We start from the raw sequence: 22,307 nt of genomic DNA, 5'->3' as shown, positions 1-22,307 counted from the left end.
AAATTATTTACCTTATTTGATTGTGACTTCTCAGACTCTGTTTTCACAGCCTAAATTTAGAAAAAAAATTAAATGGAAAGAGAAGTTAAAAATTACAATGGAGATAGTTTACTAAGATGGTAACAGAGTTTCCTCAACTATGTGTGATTTTGGTATTATTATCAATATAAAATTTTTGACTTAAGTTGCTTACACACTTCAGATATTACTGGTCATATGGTAATTAACCCTTTACTTCTTACTCTGTGCATCAAGAATACATAGAGAGTTTACTAATAACATTGTAGTAAACACAGAAGCCACATAAAATGTAAGTCTTCCTTCCTTCTTCAAATCCAAGGGCTCTGTACTTCCAAGTTACAAATGTAATTTTTTTATCATTGAAATACTAGCCATGGATTGGGTTCAAAGTATGAAAGAAAAGGGTGGTGAACAGAGCAGAGCAGTTATTTTTAGTACGGCATGTGCTAGGTGGGTAAGCCCAGAGGAAGGCCATGCTGAAGCCTTAGAGAGGACAGTGTATGCTGAGAGGCTGAAGTGACTAATACACATTACTGCCAGGCACAGTGAACCACATCACCTGTTTCCTGTGCCTTTTCTTGTCATGTGGATGTGGTCCTTCCATCTGTTTGGAGACTGGAATGGCCTAATATAAGAGTGATTTCATTTTTATCTGACAATCTACATAAATGGCTAAAATGTTTATATCAAGATTCATTCTTCTAGCTTAACACATCTCCTACATGAATACATATCTAATTCTACTTGGATTTAGGCACACAAACACCAAGTGACCAAGGAAGTCTTTAAGCTTGTATTTATATTTTTTCATGAGGATTTTCATTTACAAAATTAATTTTTAAGGTTAAATCTTTGTGTAAAAGCTCTCATAGTCTTTTTATACCTGTATTTCCCATATTTGTCTATGAATAAAAGACCCATGTCATGATCAGCTTTTTGAAATTCTGTTTGTAGTTTTAAAAACAATTTTGTAAGTTATGTGTTATATTCCTGAATATAAAATTTATTCTAAAGTTCTAAACATGCTTCTAAAGGGCTCTCTAGTACAATGTTTTACAGACTTTTCACTAGCTAAAGCTGAACTCTCCAAACAAACAAAGAGCAAAAATCTCCATAAATGCATACAATCAACATTGATGGAGGCAAGACAGAAATCAGCACAGAACTTGATACATGTTTCTAAATGTTCCAAGGTGATGACCACAAATCAGTCTTAATGCCGTCTGTTAATGTTTTCCCTCTTGGACATTTCAAGTTGTCCACAAAGCTTCAACTTAAATTTTATAATTTGAAGACACTAAGTCAAATATTCTTTTAATTTATTATCCCTGGTGCTGTATTGGTTTAGGTACAGTCATCTTCACAAAATGCCTCCCAGTTGTACCAGTAAACCTATTGTTTGGAGTAACAAAAAAATCAAAGTTCACTATCAAATGTTTCTAAAGAAATTTGGGGTCCTTTCACACTATGTCTTTGCTGATAAATTTTTGTTTGTGTTCCTCTATTTGTGAATCCTCTTTTAGTTTACACAAATGCAATTCATTAAATAATTTACAAAGGAAATAAACCAGCTAGCATTACCAGAATTTGGATTTATCAAAAACTTCACATTCACAATTTGGTAATCAAGATAGTACTTGGGAAAACTTTAAACTACAATTAACATTCTGTATTCAGACCTAAGAAGCTTCTTAATATAATATAAATTTAAATCAATAAACGCAAAAATTATATTTGGTAGTAATGGTACCAAACTTAATCCTAATGGGAGAAATAATGCACGAGGGGCTGTCTATCAGCACAGAGGTACCAGGACTTTCCCTAAGTGCAATTACCAGCTCAATTGTAATGTGTCATGACTCTCAGAGACAACATTGTTATTATACCTCTTTCCAGTAAATAATTAAAGATCTAAAATTCCAGGAAATTCTCAAGAAGAGTGTGTGATAGAGCTGGAGTTGTGTATGCAGTGACAAGGCTGCATGGTGGCTACTGGTCAGCTGTAGTGCTCACAGTGGGCACTAGCTTTGCGACAGGCACTGTCCACTGTTTGTTTTCTTATGCAAGGAAGGGCTGTCCAGCACCATAGCTGGCACAGAAATAGCATTCTCAGATTTGTAGTCTGGCTCCAGTGTCCATGATGCATATATTATCAGGAACTGCATCATGAATACAATTAGTGGTATGAAAAGCAATTTAACATTTCAGAGACAAAAATACAGAACTCCTATTGTATGTCTAGACGCTTCTTTATACATAGTCTTTCCTATTTGAAAAGTGTAAATAGGTTAAGGTTCTGTAGTTGCTACTTCAATGAATTAGCATCTTTTTGTTGTAATAAGAGTGGCGGGCTGCGTCCCCGGCCGTCCGCATGGCTAGCTTATGCCCCCAAATAATTATACGAAAACTGTACTCTTTTTACATTTTTTTTTTTTTTGGTTTTTTTTCGAGACAGGGTTTCTCTGTGGCTTTGGAGCCTGTCCTGGAACTAGCTCTGTAGACCAGGCTGGTCTCGAACTCACAGAGATCCGCCTGCCTCTGCCTCCCGAGTGCTGGGATTAAAGGCGTGCGCCACTGTCGCCCGGCTACTGTACTCTTTTTAACAATGCTTGGTCCATTAGTTTTAACCTCTTATTGGCTATCTCTTACATATTGATCTAACCCATTTCTAATATTTTGTATAGCACCATGAGCTGGCTTACCAGGAAAGATCTTAACCTGCGCCTGTCTGGAGTGGGAGAATCATGGCCACTGCCTGACTTGGCTTCCCTCTCCCAGCATTCTGTTCTGTCTACTCCGCCTACCTAATTTTCTGTCCTATTAAAGGGGCCAAGGTAGTTTCTTTATTAACCAATGACCTTCCTCCATCATCTTTTCACTAAAAGCTCAAAGTATTTGCAGATGTGAACCTTTGAAGCTCCAGGTACTGACATCTCCAAAAGGAGGCTACTACAGTCGTCACTGTGTAATCACGAGAAACAGAAGAAGCAATGAAGATACAATGACTGAGAGCTGTGTGACTGACACACTCCAAAGGAACAAAAATAGAGGCCACAAATGGTCTAAATCAGACAACGGTAAGACTTGATCACATGTGTCTACATCTGACAACGGTAAGGCCTGATCACATGTGTCTCATTCTTTGGCCCTTCTCTTCCATCTCCCATATTTCTTCCTCCTTCAAAGGTTTTGTTTGTTTTGACTGCCAGGAATTCTCATGATAAATGATTTGTGATACCCAAGGATTATTGATACTTGCTCTGGAAACCATGGCACATAGAAATAAACACTGGCCCTCAGGTAACACAGGATCATCCTTGGGCAACAGCTACATGAACCAAAAACATAGAAACAGCCCAATTATCTGTCTATCCTAGCCCTTGATATCAAATTCAATGGGGTTTTACTTTGTATTTTGGTTTGTATGTATCCCTTCTTTAGTCTTTCAAAGTTAAAATAGGTTGAGGCAGCTAGAGACATCCCTCAAAGGTATAGTATTTAGTTGTTTGCACACATGAAGTCTCAAGGTCTTGTGTTTAATTCCCAGTACTACAAATCTATATATGTATATTTGTACATATGATTTTAAAATAATTTAACAAAAGGCAACTAATTAGTTACTAATAGATAGTATAGTTAATATTATAACATATTTAAGAAATTAGTCTGAAGGTAAAACTTTAAGTCAGGAAAATATAAAATTTAAGTTAACCTTTATAAAACTTAGGCAAAAGGACACTCCCAAATATTTTCACTGTTCTAATTCAAGATAAGGCAAGAGGATCCCTGGTAGTAACTTCTGCTGCCACTTCCCCTGGAACAGGAAACTGCCGAGACAGCACAGTGACAGGGGACACAGACAGCATACATAGGCTGAAAACTGTTGATAAAGCAATTTAATAATAATGGAGCTGGGAGTTCTTAAAACAGCCAAATAATGGAATGCACAAAGAGGTTGAGAACATTTTACAAATGTCTCTTCTTTTTATTTCTACCCTGAAACAGTTCTAAGAAACAGTTTGAGTAATCGCAGCTTCAGTCGTTTGTCAGAACTGGGGTCACCCTGTGCAGCAATGACACCTCTTTCATTGTTTTGAAATTCTGAGGGATACATATGAAAATAAATACCCACTAGGGCTCTAAGACGTTTGTCATAGAGACAATCCTCTTCTCTGTCAGGCACAGGATTAGAATGCATCTCAAACAACCATACTCTTTCCCTTTGCTTCTGTGGTCACTTAGGTCACTTAGTATAAATTTGTTCAATTCTAAATGTCTACCAAAAATATTACTATTGTTACCAGGAAGCTAGACTCCCTATTTTCTCAGTTCCAGAGGAATGTATTTAGAGAAATTATCTCTTTTCTTTTCAAAACTGTAATCAAGGGGGGAATTCTAGCAGTAACACTTTTGAAATACTCTGAAACAACATACACCTCTTGGACAGAAATTCTCTTAAGAGGAGAATTTGCACAAGCTTCCAACTCAGGAAGAAGACACCGACTTCCAGAATGTGATCATCCTAAGATAAGGAACCCGTCTGTCAACAAGGATATTGCTCATGATAAACTTGAAGTGGCATTCACTCAGGTTGCCCTTCAACGGTTCTTTACCTTAGCTTCTGTGGTACTCATACTGGGAAATTTGCTGGTTGCAGCCAAGGAAGCAGGCACCTAAAAGGAAACAAAAAGTCAGACTTGCCATGACACCCTACTGGGTGGTTTTGTGTGTCAATTTGACACAAGCTAGAGTCATCGAAGGAAGGAGCCTCAGCTGAGGATCCTGAGATCAAGCTGCAAGGCATTTTCTCATCTAGTGATCAATGGGGGAGTGCCCACTGTGGGTGGTGCCATCCGTGGGCTGCTAGTCCTGGATTCTATAAGAAGGTAGGCTGAGCAAGCCATAGGAAGCAAGCAAGTAAGCATCTCCCCTCTGTGACCTCTGCATCAGTTAGTGCTTCCAGACCTGCCCCGTTTGAGTTCCCATGCTGACTTCCTTCAATGATGAACAGCAATGCTGAAGTGTAAGTTTAACAAACAAACCATTACCTTCCCAACTTGCTTTTGGTATTGGTGTTTCATCACAGCAAGAAAACCCTATCTAAGACACCCACTTAAAATTATCCCCAGCTTTTCTTCTCCACACTTCCCTTAACTTTCCACCTTGATTTCACCTAGCTTGTAGTACCATGTTCACAAATCCCAATAGGTATTGCCGGCCAACGTCTGTGACCAGATCAAATGGGCTCAGATGTAGAGTCTGGAATGCGCTACATAATATTAACCAGTTACTTAAAGATTTTGATCTTTAGTTTCCACGCACAACTTTTCTTCAATAGATAACAATTACCTTACAAGTTTATATACATAACTGTTCAGTAATCTTTGCTATACCTGTTAATACTATTTTTAAAAAGAACGTGCACTTTGACACTTGTTAGAGCTCTTTTTAAACCCTGTTTAAATCCTAGCTAGCTCTGTTATTTACTAGCATTGTGACTTTAAGCCTCAGTTTTTCATATATGTAAAAGTGGGTCTTAGTGTCTATTTTGCAAGTTTTATAAGTACTTGCAATAATTGTGGAAAATTTCCACCACATTATAAATGTTAACAAAATTACTAGCACATTATTTCAAATAGGGACATAGTTTGAGTATGAAAGAAGCTCCAAGTGTATTTAAATACTTGGTCTCCAACTAGTGCATTTTTGAGAGAACTTTTAGAAATAGAACCTAGTTGGAGAAAGTGGTCATTAGGATGGCATGGTTAGGGGATGGACTGTATCCATGAAACTATGAGCTAAAATAAACCTGCTTTCTTTATAAAAATTCTTTCAGGTGTTATATCATAGCTACCAGTAACTTATCATCCATCCATTCATCTATCTATTCATCTATCCATTCATCTATCTATCATCTATCTCTACATTAAAAAATAGAAGAAACAAATATATAACATGAATAACAATTGTCCTTGTAATTCTATATAAGAAAAAAAGATGGAAGACAGGGGTATAGAAAGAATGTTGCTGTGTCATATTGGCTCCTCCTTGGAGCATAAGACTTAGTAAATAACCCTCCTTTGGAATGCATGGGGGAGGTGGAGTCCTGCAAGTGAATCACCCAAGCAGTGGGTAGCACCTGAGCATGTCAATGCATGCATGGTATTGAGTACTGTTCCATTACTTAGCTTGTAACACCGTGATAATATTAAAAATAGGCATTTATCATTCAAGTTCACTTAAATCTCTTCACATTTGAATTCATAGAATTTGCAGCTCAAGGATTCCATCTGGAACAAGCTGCCTAAGCAAGCCACTGTTAGTAAATAGTTGTGACTGTCAGGAAGTTGGGAAAACTCTACAATGTGGGCCTCCACTCTGTCTCCAATGCCTGGCCCTGAGCCACTTTGGAAGCTATGACAAAGCAGCAAAGACCCATTACTGTTCTTCTCCCACTGACATGCCCATTCAAGGGGATGATAGGATGACTCTGTTACTACCTGATGACCATGACCAAAATCACTTACCCCTGGACCTCAACTAATACTACAGCTAAAGTGTGGTGACTTACAGATAGAAGACCACAGTTTTAGCACACTGACTTTTCAAACAAAGCCATATGAACTTACTTATTTATAAGCATTCTTAGGCAGCCATCAGGTCTGCCTCCCAATAGCATGCACCACACACATACACACACACACACACACACACACACACACACACACACACACTGTAATAACCTCTTTTACATTCTCTTTGGGATAAAAAACTAGAACATATACAAAGATAGGTTTTTCTTATAGTTAAATTAGTGGAGAAATATTTTTTATTAAGAGTAAAATTTGATGGGAAATAAAGTGCTCATACTGAGATAATTCTATCTTCACAGTGGAATGGTAGAAATGTACAAATCTCTAATCAAATTCAGTAAGTTCACAATCATGCAATCACTAGTAGCAGAAATAAATTCTGTAAATAAAAATGCTTTTTATGGTGAAAATCTTTATGCAAAAATTAAATTTTAAAAGAGTTTTATCACTTATTTTATTTGTCTGAGTATTTAACTACATGTCAGTATATGTACTATGTGTATGTCTGGTGTCCAGTGGGCAGTCAGAAAAGAATATCATGTTCCCTAGAAACTAGAATTATAGATGTTGTGAACCACCAAGGGTGTGTTTAAAAGTGAACCAGGATACTCTGCAAGAGTCCCTGATGTGGGATTCCCCTCTGTCAGCTGTGAATAAAGGACTGCTTTGGACCTATACCAGGGCAGAGCTTAGGTAGGCAGGGAAAACTAAACTGAATGTTGGGAGAAAAAAGGCGCAGTTTAAAGAGAAGCCATGGAGCTGCCTATGAAGACAGGCATGCTGAAACTTTGCTGGTCAGCCATGACCTCATGGTGATGCACAAATTAATGGGGATGGGTTAAATTAAGATGTAAGAGTTAGCCAATAAGAAGCTAGAGCTAATGGGCCAAGCAGTGTTTTAAATAATACAGTTTCTGTGTCATTATTTTGGGAGTCTGGGCAGCCGGGATATGACAAGCAGTCTCCCTACAACAAGTATCAAGTACTGTCTTCCATAGAACAATCTTTCCAGCCCACCTTAATCATATAAATTTATTAAAATGTTTATAAGATCATATATCTCCAGATTATTCCTGCCTGAATACTATTCCATTAAATAATCCCTGAAAGTGTACCTCATGTGCAATAATGTAGACATTGAATGGCCCACCAAGAATAATAAAACCTCTCCATATAGCACCTACAAATAAGCATGGTCATAATGGACTTTAGCCTAAGGCCAGTTGGCTCCACCTATCCTCAGCATGGAGATTTCTATGGAAGCTCTACATTAAGACATGTCAAGTTTTCTAAAACTGAAATATGGATGCTGATCCTTGGCAGCTGGGGGCAAGGGAAATGACCCTACCCCATTACAGACCCAACAACTCTGGGTTATTGTGTCTTGTTCACCTCTTATATTAGAAGTGAAGGTAAAGAATGTTTAATGTTTATTATCTCATGTAAAGGACTGAATATGCCTTCATTTTGTACCATTTGAATTGCCAAACATGAATGTAAATATTAATTTTGAATAAAAAATTATGAAAAGTTAACTCATAGATCTTTAAAGGGTATGAACCTTAGCAATAACCTTGTTAAAGACTAACATATAGACTTTAAACAGATGAGAAAATGGAATCTCATGTCCAGGGTTTACTGCAGTTTACTGGATCCAGTTTATGTGGAACACAGTGTGTACCTCTGTTAAGTTCTGGGGATACTGTGGTGAGATCAACAGATAAGCCTTTGTGAAAGGTAGAGCCTATCCAGGTTGACAAGAGTTAAACAATCACGTTACAAGTCAGAGTCTCATGAAAACCCAACTATGGAACCATAACAGAGGACAGCTGAGACAGGTGATTCTGAAGGTATTGCAGAGGGCAAGGGGGAAACCACAAAGACAAAGGCCAGTGTCGTGGTTTGAATAGTTATGGCTCCTAAAGTCTCATGGGTTGAAACGTTTGGCCCATAGGGAGTGGCACTATAAGGAGGTATGGCCTTGCTGGAATGAGTGTGACCTTGTTGGAGGAAGTGTGCCACTTATATGCTCAAGCTACTCCCAGTACACAGTCACTTCTGCTGCCTATGGATCAAGTTGTCGAACTCTCAGGTCCTTCTCCAGCATCATATTTGCCTGCATGCCACTGTGATGAGAATGGACTGAACCTCTGAACTGTAAGCCAGCAAACTAAATGTTTTCCTTTATAAGAGTTGCTGTGGTCTTGACGCTTTTTCACCACAATAGAAACTCAAACTAAGATGCCGGGAGATGATCCATAAATAAGGCATGCATAATTGTGTATGCCAGAACCAACGTGAAGTTCATCTGTGTCTATGTACTGTGATGCCTAGAACTCATTGGTCCTAGAAATGTCAAGGGGCTGCCAGATTTTAAGTATTCCCACACACTGAAATGCTCCAGGGAACTAGCACTGCAGGTCAGACCAGAGTGCAGTTGAAACAATACTTGTCCTATCAAATATCCAAGGAAATTTCTTAGTACCCAAAGTAGTACTGATTCTTTAATGTGAGATAAGGCAGAGTCAGACTAACAAGCATCAGAGAAATGACCTGATAAAAGTAATTCACCATCCTCCCACTTAAGAGCCATTGTTTAAAAAGCACTGCCCCAGGAGTTGAGACTACGCAATTAGACATAACCATGGCCTTGAGGGGTTAAGTCCAGTGAACTAAAAGGTTACTCAGCAGACACTCAAACTCAAGCTTGTTATGAGGCTGCCTGAGAAGAGAGGACCATTTGTTTTTGTTTTTTTTTGTTTTGTTTTGTTTTTTAGATTTTTATGACACTGTTTTAATCATTCATTTTAATTGGAATATTAAAAATTTGAGTCAACATTTTAAATAAAGAACCTATTAAAATAAATCTACTCATGAACTGGATAAAAGATACGGTTCAAATACTTAGATAAAATTCAGTTTTGAGTAATCAAGGATATATTTTACATGTTTTGTTATATATGCTTAGAAATTATACAAAGAATAATAAAAGGCAATATTTGAACACAATATGTCAAGAAACCTTATCACATTGTTATTATTCACAGAAAATCTATTTAATATTGTCAATTTTAAAAAAAATGAGAATTTTTAACTTTTTAAAACAGAACACTAGGCTTTATTTGTGTAACAGATGAAAGATGTGGAGCATGAACACTAAATGCTGATATATAACAGTAGATTTCTACTTAGGTGTATGTGAAGGTATTTTTAAAAGTTTGAGAGATTGGGTTTCTCAGGAAACTGGGAGTCAACCTACCTCAGGACCCAGCAATTCCACTCTTGGGAATATACCCAAAAGATGCCCAAACATACTACAAAAGCATTTGTTCAACTATGTTCATAGCAGCACTATTTGTAATAGCCAGAACCTGCAAACAACCTAGATGCCCCTCAGTGGAAGAATGGATAAAGAAAATGTTGCACATATACACTTTGGAGTTCTACACAGTGGTAAAAAAAACAATGACATCTTGAATTTTGCATGCAAATGGATGGAAATAGAAAACACTATCCTGAGTGAGGTAACCCAAACCCAAAAAGATGAATATGGTATGTACTCACTCATAAGTGGATTCTAGCTATAAATAAAGGACATTGAGCCTATAATTTGTGATCCTAGAGAAGCTAAATAAGAAGGTGAACCCAAAGAATAACATATAGTTATCTTCCTGGATATTGGAAGTGGACAAGATTGCTCGACAAGGGCTGGGAGCATGGGGGTGGGGGTGGGGTGGGGATTAGGGGAGATGGGGAGAGGCTTGAGGGAATGGGATGGTTGGGATGGAGGAAGGGTAGATGTGGGAGCAAGGAAGTAGATATCTTAATTAAGGGAGCCATTTTAGGGTTGGCAAGAGACTTGACTTTGGAGGGGTTCCCAGGTGTCCAAGGAGATGTCCCCAGCTTGTTCCTTGGGCAGCAGAGAGGGTGCCTGAACTGACCTTATCCTATAGCCACACTGATGAATAGGGGATGGATGGAGATAGAGACAGAGACCCACATTGGAGCACTGGACTGAGCTCCCAAGGTCCATATGAAGAGCAGAAGGAGGGAGAACATGAGCAAGGAAGTCAGGACCGCGAGGGGTGTGTCCACCCACTGAGATGGGGGGACTGCTCTAATGGGAGATCACCAAGGCCAGTTGGACTGGGACTGATGGAGCATGTGATCAAACTGGACTCTCTTAATGTGGCTGATGGTGGAGGCTGACTGAGAAGCCAAGGACTTCTCAGCATTGGGTTTTGGTTCTACTGCATGGACAGGCTTTGTGGGAGCCTAGTCTGTTTGGATGCTCACCTTCCCGGACCTGGGCGGAGCTAGGAGGACCTTGGACTTCCCATATGGTAAAGAACCCTGACTGCTCCTTGGACTGGAGAGGGAGGGGGAGGGAGAATGGGGAGGGGAGGGAAGTGGGAGGACGGAAGGAGGTGGAAATTTTCAATAAAAAAAAGAAAAGAAAAAAGAAAAGAAATGGGCGTCTCCAGTTTAGTAATATTTGTATTCACTCAACTTGAAAATATGGCAGATTTTTTTATTTATTTTTATTCTTTTTTAATTAAACTTTCCACCTTCTCCCCATTTCCCATTTCCCTCCCCCTCCTCCCACATATTGCCCCCTCCCCCCTCCCCCTATCCCCACTCCTCTTCTCCTCCCCCCACTCCATTCCCCCTCCCTCTCGATACTGAAGAGCAGTCCAAATTCCCTGCCCTGCAGGAAGACCAAGGTCCTCCCACTTCTATCTAGGTCCAGGAAGGTGAGCATCCAAACAGGCTAAGCTCCCACAAAGCCAGTTCATGTATTAGGATCAAAAGCTAGTGTCATTGTCCTTGGCTTCTCATCAGCCTTCATTGTCTGCCATGTTCAGAGAGTCCAGTTTCAACCCATGCTTATTCAGTCCCAGTCCAGCTGGCCTTGGTGGGCTCCCAATAGATCAGTTCCACTGTCACAGTGGGTGGGTGCACGCCTCGTGGTCCTGACTTCCTTGCTCATGTTCTCCCTCCTTCTGCTCCTCATTTGGACCTTAAGAGCTCAGACCCTTGCTCCAAATTGGGTCTCTATCTCTATCTCAATCCATCGCCAGATGAAGGTTCTAAGGTGATATGCAAGATATTCATCAGTATAGGATAGGGTCATTTCAGGGTCCCTCTCCTCAGTTGCCCAAGGTACCAGCTGGGGGACATCTCCCTGGACACCTGCGAGCCCCTCTAGAGTCAAGTCTCTTGCCAACCCTAAGATGGCTCCCTTAGTTAGGATATATACTTCGCTGCTCCCATATCCACCCTTCCTATATCCCAACCATCCCATTCCCCCAAGCTCCTCCCATCCTCCCCTTCTCACGTTTCTCACCCCATTTCCCCTTAGACCCATGCCACCTCACCCGCAAGTTCCCAGTTTTTGCCCGGCAATCTTGTCTACTTTCCCTATCCAGGCGGATGACTATACGATTTTCTTTGGGTTCACTTTCTTATTTACCTTCTCTAGGATCACAAATTATATGCTCAATGTCCTTTATTTATGGCTAGAAACCAATTATGAGTGAATACATCCCATGCTCCTCTTTTTGGGTCTGGGATACCTCACTCAGGATAGTGTTTTCTATTTCCATCCATTTGCACGCAAAATTTGAGAAGTCATTGTTTTTTACCACTGAGTAGTACTGTAATATGTATATATTCCACAGTTTCTTCATCCATTCCTCCATTGAAGGGCATCTAGGTTGTTTCCAGGTTCTGGCTATTACAAACAATGCTGCTATGAACATAGTTGAACAGATACTTTTGTCATATGATAGGGCATCTCTTGGTATATTCCCAAGAGTGGTATTACTGGATGTTGGGGTAGGTTATTCCCAAATTTCCTGAGAAATCGTCACACTGATTTACTTGCATTCCCACCAAAATGGATGAGTGTACCCCTTATTCCACAACCTCTCCAGCAAAGGCTATCATTGGTGTTTTTGATTTTAGCCATTCTGACAGGTGTAAGACGGTATCTCAAAGTTGTTTTAATTTGCATTTCCCTGATCGCTAAGGAGGTTGAGCATGACCTTAAGTGTCTTTTGGCCATTTGGATTTCTTCTGTTGAGAATTCTCTGTTCAGTTCAGTGCCCCATTTTTTAATTGGGTTAATTAGCATTTTAAAGTCTAGTTTCTTGAGTTCTTTATGTATTTTGGAGATCAGACCTTTGTCTGTTGCAGGGTTGGTGAAGATCTTCTCCTAGTCAGTGGGTTGCCTTTCTGTCTTAGTGACAGTGTCCTTTGCTTTACAGAAGCTTCTCAGTCTCAGGAGGTCCCATTTATTCAATGTTGTCCTTAATGTCTGTGCTGCTGGGGATAAACGTAGGAAGTGATCTCCTGTACCCATATGTTGTAGAGTACTTCCCACTTTTTCTTCTATCAGGTTCAGTGTGTTCAGACTGATATTGAGGTCTTTCATCTATTTGGACTTGAGTTTTATGCATGGCGATAGATATGGGTCAATTTTCATTCTTCTACAGGTTAACAACCAGTACTAACAGCACCATTTGTTGAAGATGCTCTCTTTTTTCTATTGAATACTTTTAGCTCCTTTATCAAATATCAGGTGCTCATATGTTTGTGGGTTAAAAATCAGGGTCTTCTACTCGGTTCCATTGATCGACTTCTCTGTTTTTATGCCAATACCAAGCTGTTTTCAATACTGAAGCTCTGTAATAGAGTTTCAAGTCAGGGATGGTAATGCCTCCAGACGATCCTTTATTATATAAGATTGTTTTGGCTATCCTGGGTTTTTTGTTTTTCCATATAAAGTTGATTAATATTCTCTCAATATCTGTGAAGAATTTTGATGGGATTTTAATGGAGATTTCATTGAATCTATAAATTGCCCTTGGTAGAATTGCCATTTTTACTATGTTGATCCTCCCAATCCAAGAGCAAGGGAGATCCTTCCATTTTCTGGTATCCTCCTCAATTTCTTTCTTCAAAGACTTAAAGTTCTTGTCAAATAGATCCTTCACTTCCTTGGTTAGGGTTACCCCAAGATATTTTATGCTATTTGTGGCTATCGTGAAGGGTGATGCTTCTCTGATTTCCCTCTCTGCTTCCTTATCCTTTGTGTATAGGAGGGCAACTGATTTTTTTGGAATTGATCTTGTATCCTGCCATGCTACTAAAGGTGTTTATCAGCTGTAGGAGATCTTTGCTGGAGTTTTTGGGGTCGTTTATGTACACTATCATATCGTCTGCAAATAATGAAAGTTTAACTTCTTCCTTTCCAATTTGAATCCCTTTGATCCCCTTATGTTGTCTTATTGCTATCGCTAGAATTTCAAGCACTATATTAAAGAGGTATGGAGAGAGTGGACAGCCTTGTCGTGTTCCTGATTTTAGTGGAATAGCTTTGAGTTTCTCTCCTTTAATTTGATGTTAGCTGTCGGCTTGCTATAAATAGCTTTTATTATAGTTAGGTATGACCTTTGTATCCCTAATCTCTCTAAGACCTTTATCATAAAGGGATGTTGAAATTTGTCAAATGCTTTTTCAGCATCTAATGAAATGATCATTTGGTTTTTTTCTTTCAGTTTATTTATATGATGGATTACATTGATAGATTTTCATATGTTGAACCTGCATCTCTGGGACGAAGCCTACTTGATCATAATGGATAATTTTTCTAATGTGTTCTTAGATTCGGTTTGCCAGTATTTTATTGAGGATTTTCACATTGATGTTCATGAGTGAGATTGGCCTGTAGTTCTCTTTCTTGGTTGTGTCTTTGTGTAGTTTTGGTATCAGAGTAACTGCAGCTTCATAAAAGGAATTTGGCAATGACTTCTCTGTTTCTATATTGTGAAATACATTAAGGAGTATAGGTTTTAGGTCTTCTTGGAAGTTCTGGTAGAATTCTACATTGAAGCCATCTGGATCTGGGCTTTTCTTGGTAAGGAGGTTTTTTATAACAACTTCTAATTCTTCGCGACTAACAGGTCTATTTAGATTGTTCACCTGGTCCTGGTTTAACTTTGGTATATGGTACTTATCTAAAAAAGTGTCCATTTCTTTTACATTTTCCAATTTTGTGGCATACCGGCTTCTGTAGTAAGATCTAATGATTCTCTGAATTTCCTCTGTGTCTGTGGTTATGTCTCCCTTTTCGTTTCTGATCTTGTTAATTTGCATATTCTCTCTCCGCTGTTTGATTAGTTTGGATAGGGGTTTATCAATCTTGTTGATTTTCTCCAAGAACCAGCTTTTTGTTTCATTGATTCTTTGGATTGTTTTCTGTGTTTCAATTTTGTTGATTTCAGCCCTCAGTTTGATTATTTCCAGTCTTCTACTTCTCCTAGGTGAGTCTGCTTCTTTTCATTCTAGAGCTTTCAGGTGGGCTATTAAGTCTCCAATGTGTGCTTTTTCCATTTCCATTAAGTGGGTGCTTAATGCTATGAACTTTCCTCTTAGCACTGCTTTAATAGTGTCCCATAGGTTTGAGTATGTTGAGTCTTCGTTTTCACTGAATTCAAGAAAGACTTTAATTTCTTTCTTTATTTCTTCCTTGATCCAGGTGTGGTTCAGTAGTTGACTGTCCAGTTTCCATGAGTTCGTAGGCTTTCTGGGGGTAGCATTGTTGTTGAATTCTAACTTTAATTCATAGTGATCTGATAAGACACAGGTGGTTACTAATATTTTTTTGTAACTGTGTACGTTTGCTTTGTTACCGAGTATGTGGTCTATTTTCGAGAAGGTTCCATGAGCTGCAGAGAAGAAGGTATATTCTTTCTTATTTGGGTGGAATGTTCTATAGATGTCTGTTAAGTCCATTTGATTCATTACCTCCCTTAATCCTCTTATTTGTCTGTTAGGTTTCTGTCTGATTGACCTGTCCATTGGTGAGGGAGGAGTGTTGAAATCTCCTACTATTAGTGTGTGTGGTTTGTTGACTGCCTTGAGTTTTAGTAATGTTTCTTTTACATAAGTGGGTGCTTTTATATTAGGGGCATATATATTCAGGATTGAGACTTCATCCTGATGAATTGTTCCTGTTATTAGTATAAAATGTCCCTCTCCATCTCTTCTGATTGATTTTAGTTTGAAGTCAACTTTGTTAGAAATTAGTATGGCCACACCTGCTTGTTTCTTAGGTCCATTTGCTTGATAAACCTTTTCCCAGCCCTTTACTCTAAGTAGATGTCTGTCTTTGTGGTTGAGGTGTGTTTCTTGTAAACAGCAGAATGTTGGATCCTGTTTTCGTATCCAATCTCTTAGCCTGTGCCTCTTTATAGGTGAGTTGAGTCCATTGATATTAAGTGATATTAATGACCAGTGGTTGTTAACTCCGGTCATTTTTTCTTTCTTTCTTTCTTTTTTTTTTTTTTGGTAGTAGAGTTTGTTTGTTTCCCTTCTTCAAGTTGTGCTGGTGAAGGGTCATTAGATGACTGAGTTATTGTGGGCATTGTTGGACTCCTTGGTTTGTGATTTTCCTTCAATTACTTTCTGTAAGGCTGGATTTGTGGCTACGTATTGTTTAAATTTGTTTTTATCCTGGAAAATTTTGTTTTGCAGTCAGAGAAACTTCTCTAGTAACGAACTATAGAAATGATCCCTGAAAGTATAGTCTTAATATGGCAGATTTCTTATTTCGTCAAAAGAAGATATTAGCTGAAAAGGCAGAGTTGTCTCATATTACCTGGAACATTTATAAAGCTTGGAAAACACATTAACAGTACTTGACAGGAACTTGTTAGTTCTGTATTTATTCTTGATTACGAGAGGACCATTTGTAAAGGTTGAGTAGATTTTGGTTCTGAGAGCCTCCAAAGGTTCTGATAAATGGGAAAAGGTGGGGGTTTAGGGCTTCTGATGAAGTGATAGACTTCTGTTATGATCCTTTACCCATTCTGTTGATGCTAATTCCAGTTAAAAGAAAAATTATTCCCTCAGTTCCTTACTCTCTGGTTGCAGAACAGAAACCCTAACTTAATGTTTGTCTGCCAGAGGCATTTGGCTTCTTTTCAGGCATGCTCATGTCTTTTGTGATTCTCACGGCCTCTGCTGGGGCTAGCTGGCCTCACTTCAATCTCTCCTCGTCTTAACCTGCTGGTTCAGTTCAGAAAAGACAGAATGGAGCATCAGACGTACTAGATTTTATTCTTGTAAGTTAGACCTTGCTTTTTTTCCCAAGTAGCAATACCAGCCTTAACATTCCCCCTGCCTGTGGTCCTTCATATTCATGGACCTGCCTTTGTTAAAGGTTACCAAAAACAACAGGCCCCACGCCTCTGCTATTCTTTTCCACTGGCTGCTGTGACCTTGGGAGTCTCAGGTTTGGATCTGCTTTCTTCTGGAAGCCTCTTCCACCTACTCCAAGCTCCTTACTACTCATTCATAATCCTATCAGTCACTATGACTTTTAAAATGTTGCTTTCTCAGAATATTGAATTCTTTATAGTTTTAAGTATCTTCCATTGTATGAGCAATTCACTTTATTTTATCAATAAGTCTGCTTTGCCACTAGACTACTTTAAAAAGAGGAAACTAAGAAAGACTTGAGTTAATATCCTTGCTTTGTAACTTATTCATCCCAATTATTGAACTCTTTGGGGTCTAAATTTCAACATCTGTAAAATGGGCATAGTACCCATTGGCTTTGGCCTTGTAAGGAATTTATCTCACTTAGAATATCCTGTATTAGCAGTGTTGGCTGTTAACCTCCCACCATTTCATTTTGTTTTTTTGTTTTTTCATTTCACACACTCTTGGTCTAGCTGCCAACACCAACAGTTATATTATACCAAGGTTCTTCTAATAGTTTCGGGGCTTTGTTCTCTCCCACTGGCATCCATATTTCAATTTATTTCTCAAATCCTTCTGATCTATAGCTGCTTAACAAATGTTTCCAGAATGAATAAGGCATCTTATTTCCACACTAATAATATCAATAATCTTCTATGTTGGATATAGTGCAGTGCTTTCTGTCTTTTTTGTTTAAAAAAAAATCTTCATTATTTGATCTGTTTAGTCAACTGATTTATTTTCTTACTATGGCTCCCTAACGTATGATCCCTTCCACCAGGATGGAGTCCCTGTCATCTCATCAGAACCTCAGCAAGTAGTCCTGTGCTCTAATTCATAGTGCAAAGGAGGAAACCCAGCCTCAGGACTGCTTGATGGGATACATCTGACAGTTCAGTGAATGCACAAACTCAGGAAAGTTATTTCGCCACTCTATGCCTCAGTTTTCGCAGAGGCAAAATGAGAATAGCTATAATTTTTCCTTAGTTAAAGCATTCTGAAAACTGTTTTAAGGGTAAGCTAATATATGAATGGAGGGCTGATGAACAGCAACTGCTGTAAAACATTACCTGTTGTCAAAGCTTCAGCATCATGCTGCTCCCACCTCTGACGTCCTCACCATGCCATCCCTCCCCATCCCTAGGAAACCTTTCACAAGTTTAAGATATGATCCATAAATTTTGTACTTCTCACTTGAAGGTGTAATCATATATTCTGGAGGCATAACCCAGTTCTTAAGGGTCATGATTTATCAGTAAAGCTATGGGCTTATAAAGAAATAAGGTATCCCATTCTCTCCAGTGCCTATGTGCTGAGTATATTGCAGCAAAAAGGAGCTCAAAAATCACCAGTTGAGTGAAATCTTGATTCCATTTTTAACATTCAATAATAAACTATAGTTTTAATACCTGTTCTTTTTTTTTTTATTTTTTTTGCCTAGAACCAATTGTATGTCACAAGAGTTAAGTTTCAGTCTTGGAGGCTTCTTTATGCCCTCACAGGATGTTAATTAACCCTAACATCTCCTGACTGCAGGACTAGGTGCTCTATGGGGTTATTATAAGATTCATTTATATATCCTAAAGCAAAGGGCAATTGGAACAAAATACAAAACTAATACTAACCATTGTCTAAATTTAATAAAGGCTGACAAATCAACACTGATTTTTAACTTCTAAAATTAGCACTACTAGATGTACAAGAGAGACGGAAATTCATTTCTGATTCACAAACTAGGTCTTGTTTAATAACACACTTCAAATAATGTAAAAGAAATGAAGGATGTAACCACAAGATCTCTGAAATAAAGAAGAATATGCACCCCTCAAGGAGACCTATCCCAGGTGCTCCATACCCTGCCAGTTTCCAAAGCTAACTATACAGAAGTGGCTCAATGTGTATTTGTATGAATTTTGCACAACAATAAACACAAATTATTAGAATTTGTCCAAATGCAGCATCGTGTGAACTTTACTGCATGATCACCAGAAAGTTCACATAGAGAAGAGAAGAGAAAAATGGTAAAGATAAGGCATTCTGTGAACATTTCGCCATTTACACGACTACATTCACTAATTAGTTGTTGAGCATCTTAGAAAAAGGAGATCTAGACAGTCAAGCCCTAAAGCGTCTTTTTTTTTTTTTTCAGGACAACTGTAAGAAACAATAAGTAAATGCCTTATTCCCTAGCAAGTGCCTGCCTAGAGAAAACTACACTCTCTACAAACAGCAATACTGCACCCAGTGAATACAAGTTTATATGTTTCCTTCTTAATAGTGGGTTATTCACTTCAGAAAGTGAATATACAGACATTCTGATTTCTTACTGTGTGTAATGTTGTCATATCATAGAATATATTTGTGTACCTTTAACTATTAAATAAAACTGTGCTTTTAATAAGAACTGCAATTTCTTGTGAGGGTCATCTAAATGAACATAGAGGTTACAAAAAATGCCAAGAGTAAAAGATTTCTAAACATGAAATTACCAAAGAATAATTCAAATTCAATAATTGTGAGCTCTAGAATATTAAGATGGAGGTTTGGGGACATTCTTCAAGCTGTGAGGTGGGAATAGCTCCAGAAAGACCCACTGAGAATCTTTGGCAGGATCCTCCTGAGTGGATGTTGGTCCAGTTCTGCCTTAGTTTCAGGCCTTCTTGGACTTGAAGATGTCATCTTGCAGCTTCCTGCTTCTGTTTCCATGCCTGTCACTTACTGCCATGCTACCAAGCCAGAATGGACTCCTATTGCACTGGAACCGTAACCACAAACAGACTTTCTTCCTGTACAAAGAACTGTGAAGTGCCAATCCATGTCACATGATGGAACTTTACTGTGGCCTTGATTCTGAACATACAACACAGCCAAAGTGCACTGTGCATGAGATCACATCATTAAATGCCAATAGATTCTTCCAGAAGAACCTCAGCTGAGAATGTTGGCTACCATTATGAATTACAGAGATTTTACTGCACATATGATTCATGATTTTGAAAACACAATGATTTAACTGAGGAAAACAAAGCCTTTCAACATTTCCTTCTTATCGTTCCTTAACTAGTAAGTATAAAATTAGTTTGAATTGTGTTATAATAATATGTTTGGTTTTGAAAAACTGCTCTTTGAATTGTTGACTTGAGTTTCACAAAAATACAATTAAGTGAATTTTTGCTTTGGATTAGGAGAGTGTTTTCAATAATTTTAAAATAGCCCTACACATCCTTCTGCTATTTTGTACTATGTATTTATGGAAATAGCATTCTCAGCTCTGAAAATCATAAAATCAACTCCAAATTACACTGAAGATGCTGTATGTTTTTCAGTATTAAGTGTTCAATCAGGACTGAATTCTTAATATAAAAATAAATAAGCAAATCCATCTTATCAGTCTGTATTTTGACTTTTATCTTTAATGGCAAAATTATGTACATAGAAACTAATTGTTTCAAAGTAAAATTTCTTTATGATTTACTATCAATAAATGTTCAAGTTGTATACCTATTTTATATAACTTCTATCCACTGTTATTTAAATTTTCTTGTGATAAAAGGAGTTATGGGTGGAAAGGTTTAAGAAGCTCTGATTAACAACATATAATGTTTAATATAATGAAATATGAATCTTATAACAAATAAGCAAATTGTCATTTATAAATGAAGTTGAGCTATCTCAGGAAAAACACAACAGTGTGCTAGTGGGTCACTTATATATTAGAGGATAGTAGACTGATCATGAAAACACCTATTGTAGAATTAAACATCATAGGTGGTCAGCAGAGGCAATCTGCATTTCTCAAGATGTGTCCAAAAGATGATTAGGGAAGGCTTCACAGAGGAAGGAGATGCTATTCATTGCATATTTAGTCAGTATAACCTACAGGTAGGTGAGGAGCTACAGACTCTTCCCCTTGTTATGAACTGGATCAAATGCTTCTCCTTCCTAATTTCAGGGTACGTCAACCAACACTTAGGAGGTAAACATCACTATCAGCATTTAATAAGTGAGCAAAGTGAGGCTTCAAAGTGATGGAACCTTCGTTTGGTCACAAACCTGATAACAGGGTCCATAAATATTTTGCTATGACAAATTCCATTCCTTCATTTACAAAACTAAAAATAGTTGGAGGTTACAAAAACTGCAGATGAATGCTTGAATGAGGTAAGCATTCCAGATGAGCAACATAACTTAGGTAAAACTTGGATATGAGGAAATCCTACAGATACTCAGTTCAGACTGTAGCATATCTAGTACTCCAGATTGAGGCAATTTGAATATCATCTGGCAGGAGGGGTGGATGATGACATCTCTGCTGAGAATATCATACATTTATGAGGTATATTAAAATGATGAATATATTTAAGATAAAAAATAGAGTATCAAAACTCAAATTGCTCTTGGCAGTGGAGCATAAATGAAACTTTGGCCTCTGGTGTAATCAAAATAAACATGCAAATGTTGCCTAGCAACTGGGACAATAGCCACAGCTGATGTATGAAATCAGCACAAGCTAGGAAGATCAGAGTATGAGTGACTATACTTATGTGTCTCTGATTATAAATCCTGTCACTGGGGATTCTATAAGCTTATGAAAGTCCACAAAAGTCAAAAAGTCAAGCTTTTCTAGTAAGAATTTACTTTAGCTGGTGAGTCAAGCTGTTCGAGAACGGCAGACAGTTGTGTATTTATCATTGCTTTAAGAAGTTACACACTAATCTTGTTTACCTTTCTCAAAGAAACTTTCTCTGCCTTTGCAATGTCAGGATTAGAGGTATGCATCCCAATGTCTGACTCTAAACTGTGTTCTTAATAAGAATGTTAAAATGGCAGAAATTATAGAAAGGTTCTCTTATACAAGTTGACTTTCAGAAGACCAAAATTAAAATGGGGAATGAAAAAAATGAAACCTGGAAATTCACAATCTTCACTAATGGCAAACTAAGTAAGTCTTCACAAATGTTGAAGAGTCATCGTGACATTAGAGAGGAGTATCTGTGGGTCTTGAACTGCTGTGTGACCTACAGCAAAGTCCTGAACTATGTTGTGCCTATTTCAGATAAATGTCTTTCAGTTTATTACTAATTCATGCCACCCTCACTTCAGGCAGAAATATAGTGGGATAGAGTATGTTTTAAGGTATGATTTATTTGAAATTGAGTTAAACAATAAAGGCAATGATACTTATCTTTCAATTTGAACAGAAGTCCTGTAATTTCCTACATAGTAAAAGAATTTTTGGTTATATACTACTATTAATTCTACTATATAATAGTATTAATATTACTATTAATATATTCTACTCTTAACTAATGATATTTTTCTATATTCAAAGATGGCTAACACTTCTTTTATGCTGCATATGTAAAGGATCTAAATAACCCTATTCTATCTTAGGGTTAGTATTGGCATGATGAAATACCATGA

At 38.0% G+C, this 22,307-nt stretch overlaps 1 protein-coding gene and 1 pseudogene across 5 annotated transcripts in view; both read right to left on the bottom strand.

Moving 5' to 3' along the window:
• Positions 1-22,307, bottom strand: part of Cast (calpastatin) — a 113,593-nt gene that overhangs the window by 52,785 nt on the left and 38,501 nt on the right. For 3 of the 5 annotated variants that reach the window (XM_057789641.1, XM_057789642.1, XM_057789644.1), the window contains 3 exons: positions 4,635-4,694; positions 581-646; positions 12-50 (listed from right to left, as the gene is read on the bottom strand). In XM_057789641.1, the coding sequence (XP_057645624.1) occupies positions 12-50; positions 581-646; positions 4,635-4,694 (165 nt within the window). The remainder of the gene's footprint in view (positions 1-11; positions 51-580; positions 647-4,634; positions 4,695-22,307) is intronic. The other 2 variants (XM_057789643.1, XM_057789645.1) reach the window with 1 other exon arrangement.
• LOC130887686 (small nucleolar RNA U3) lies at positions 16,132-16,210 on the bottom strand (annotated as a pseudogene).

This window comes from Chionomys nivalis, chromosome 15 (genome assembly GCF_950005125.1).
Source record: "Chionomys nivalis chromosome 15, mChiNiv1.1, whole genome shotgun sequence".
In the NCBI taxonomy this organism is placed as follows: domain Eukaryota; kingdom Metazoa; phylum Chordata; class Mammalia; order Rodentia; family Cricetidae; genus Chionomys; species Chionomys nivalis.
Note: the sequence above shows the minus strand (reverse complement) of the source record. Positions and strands in the feature narration are given on the sequence as shown.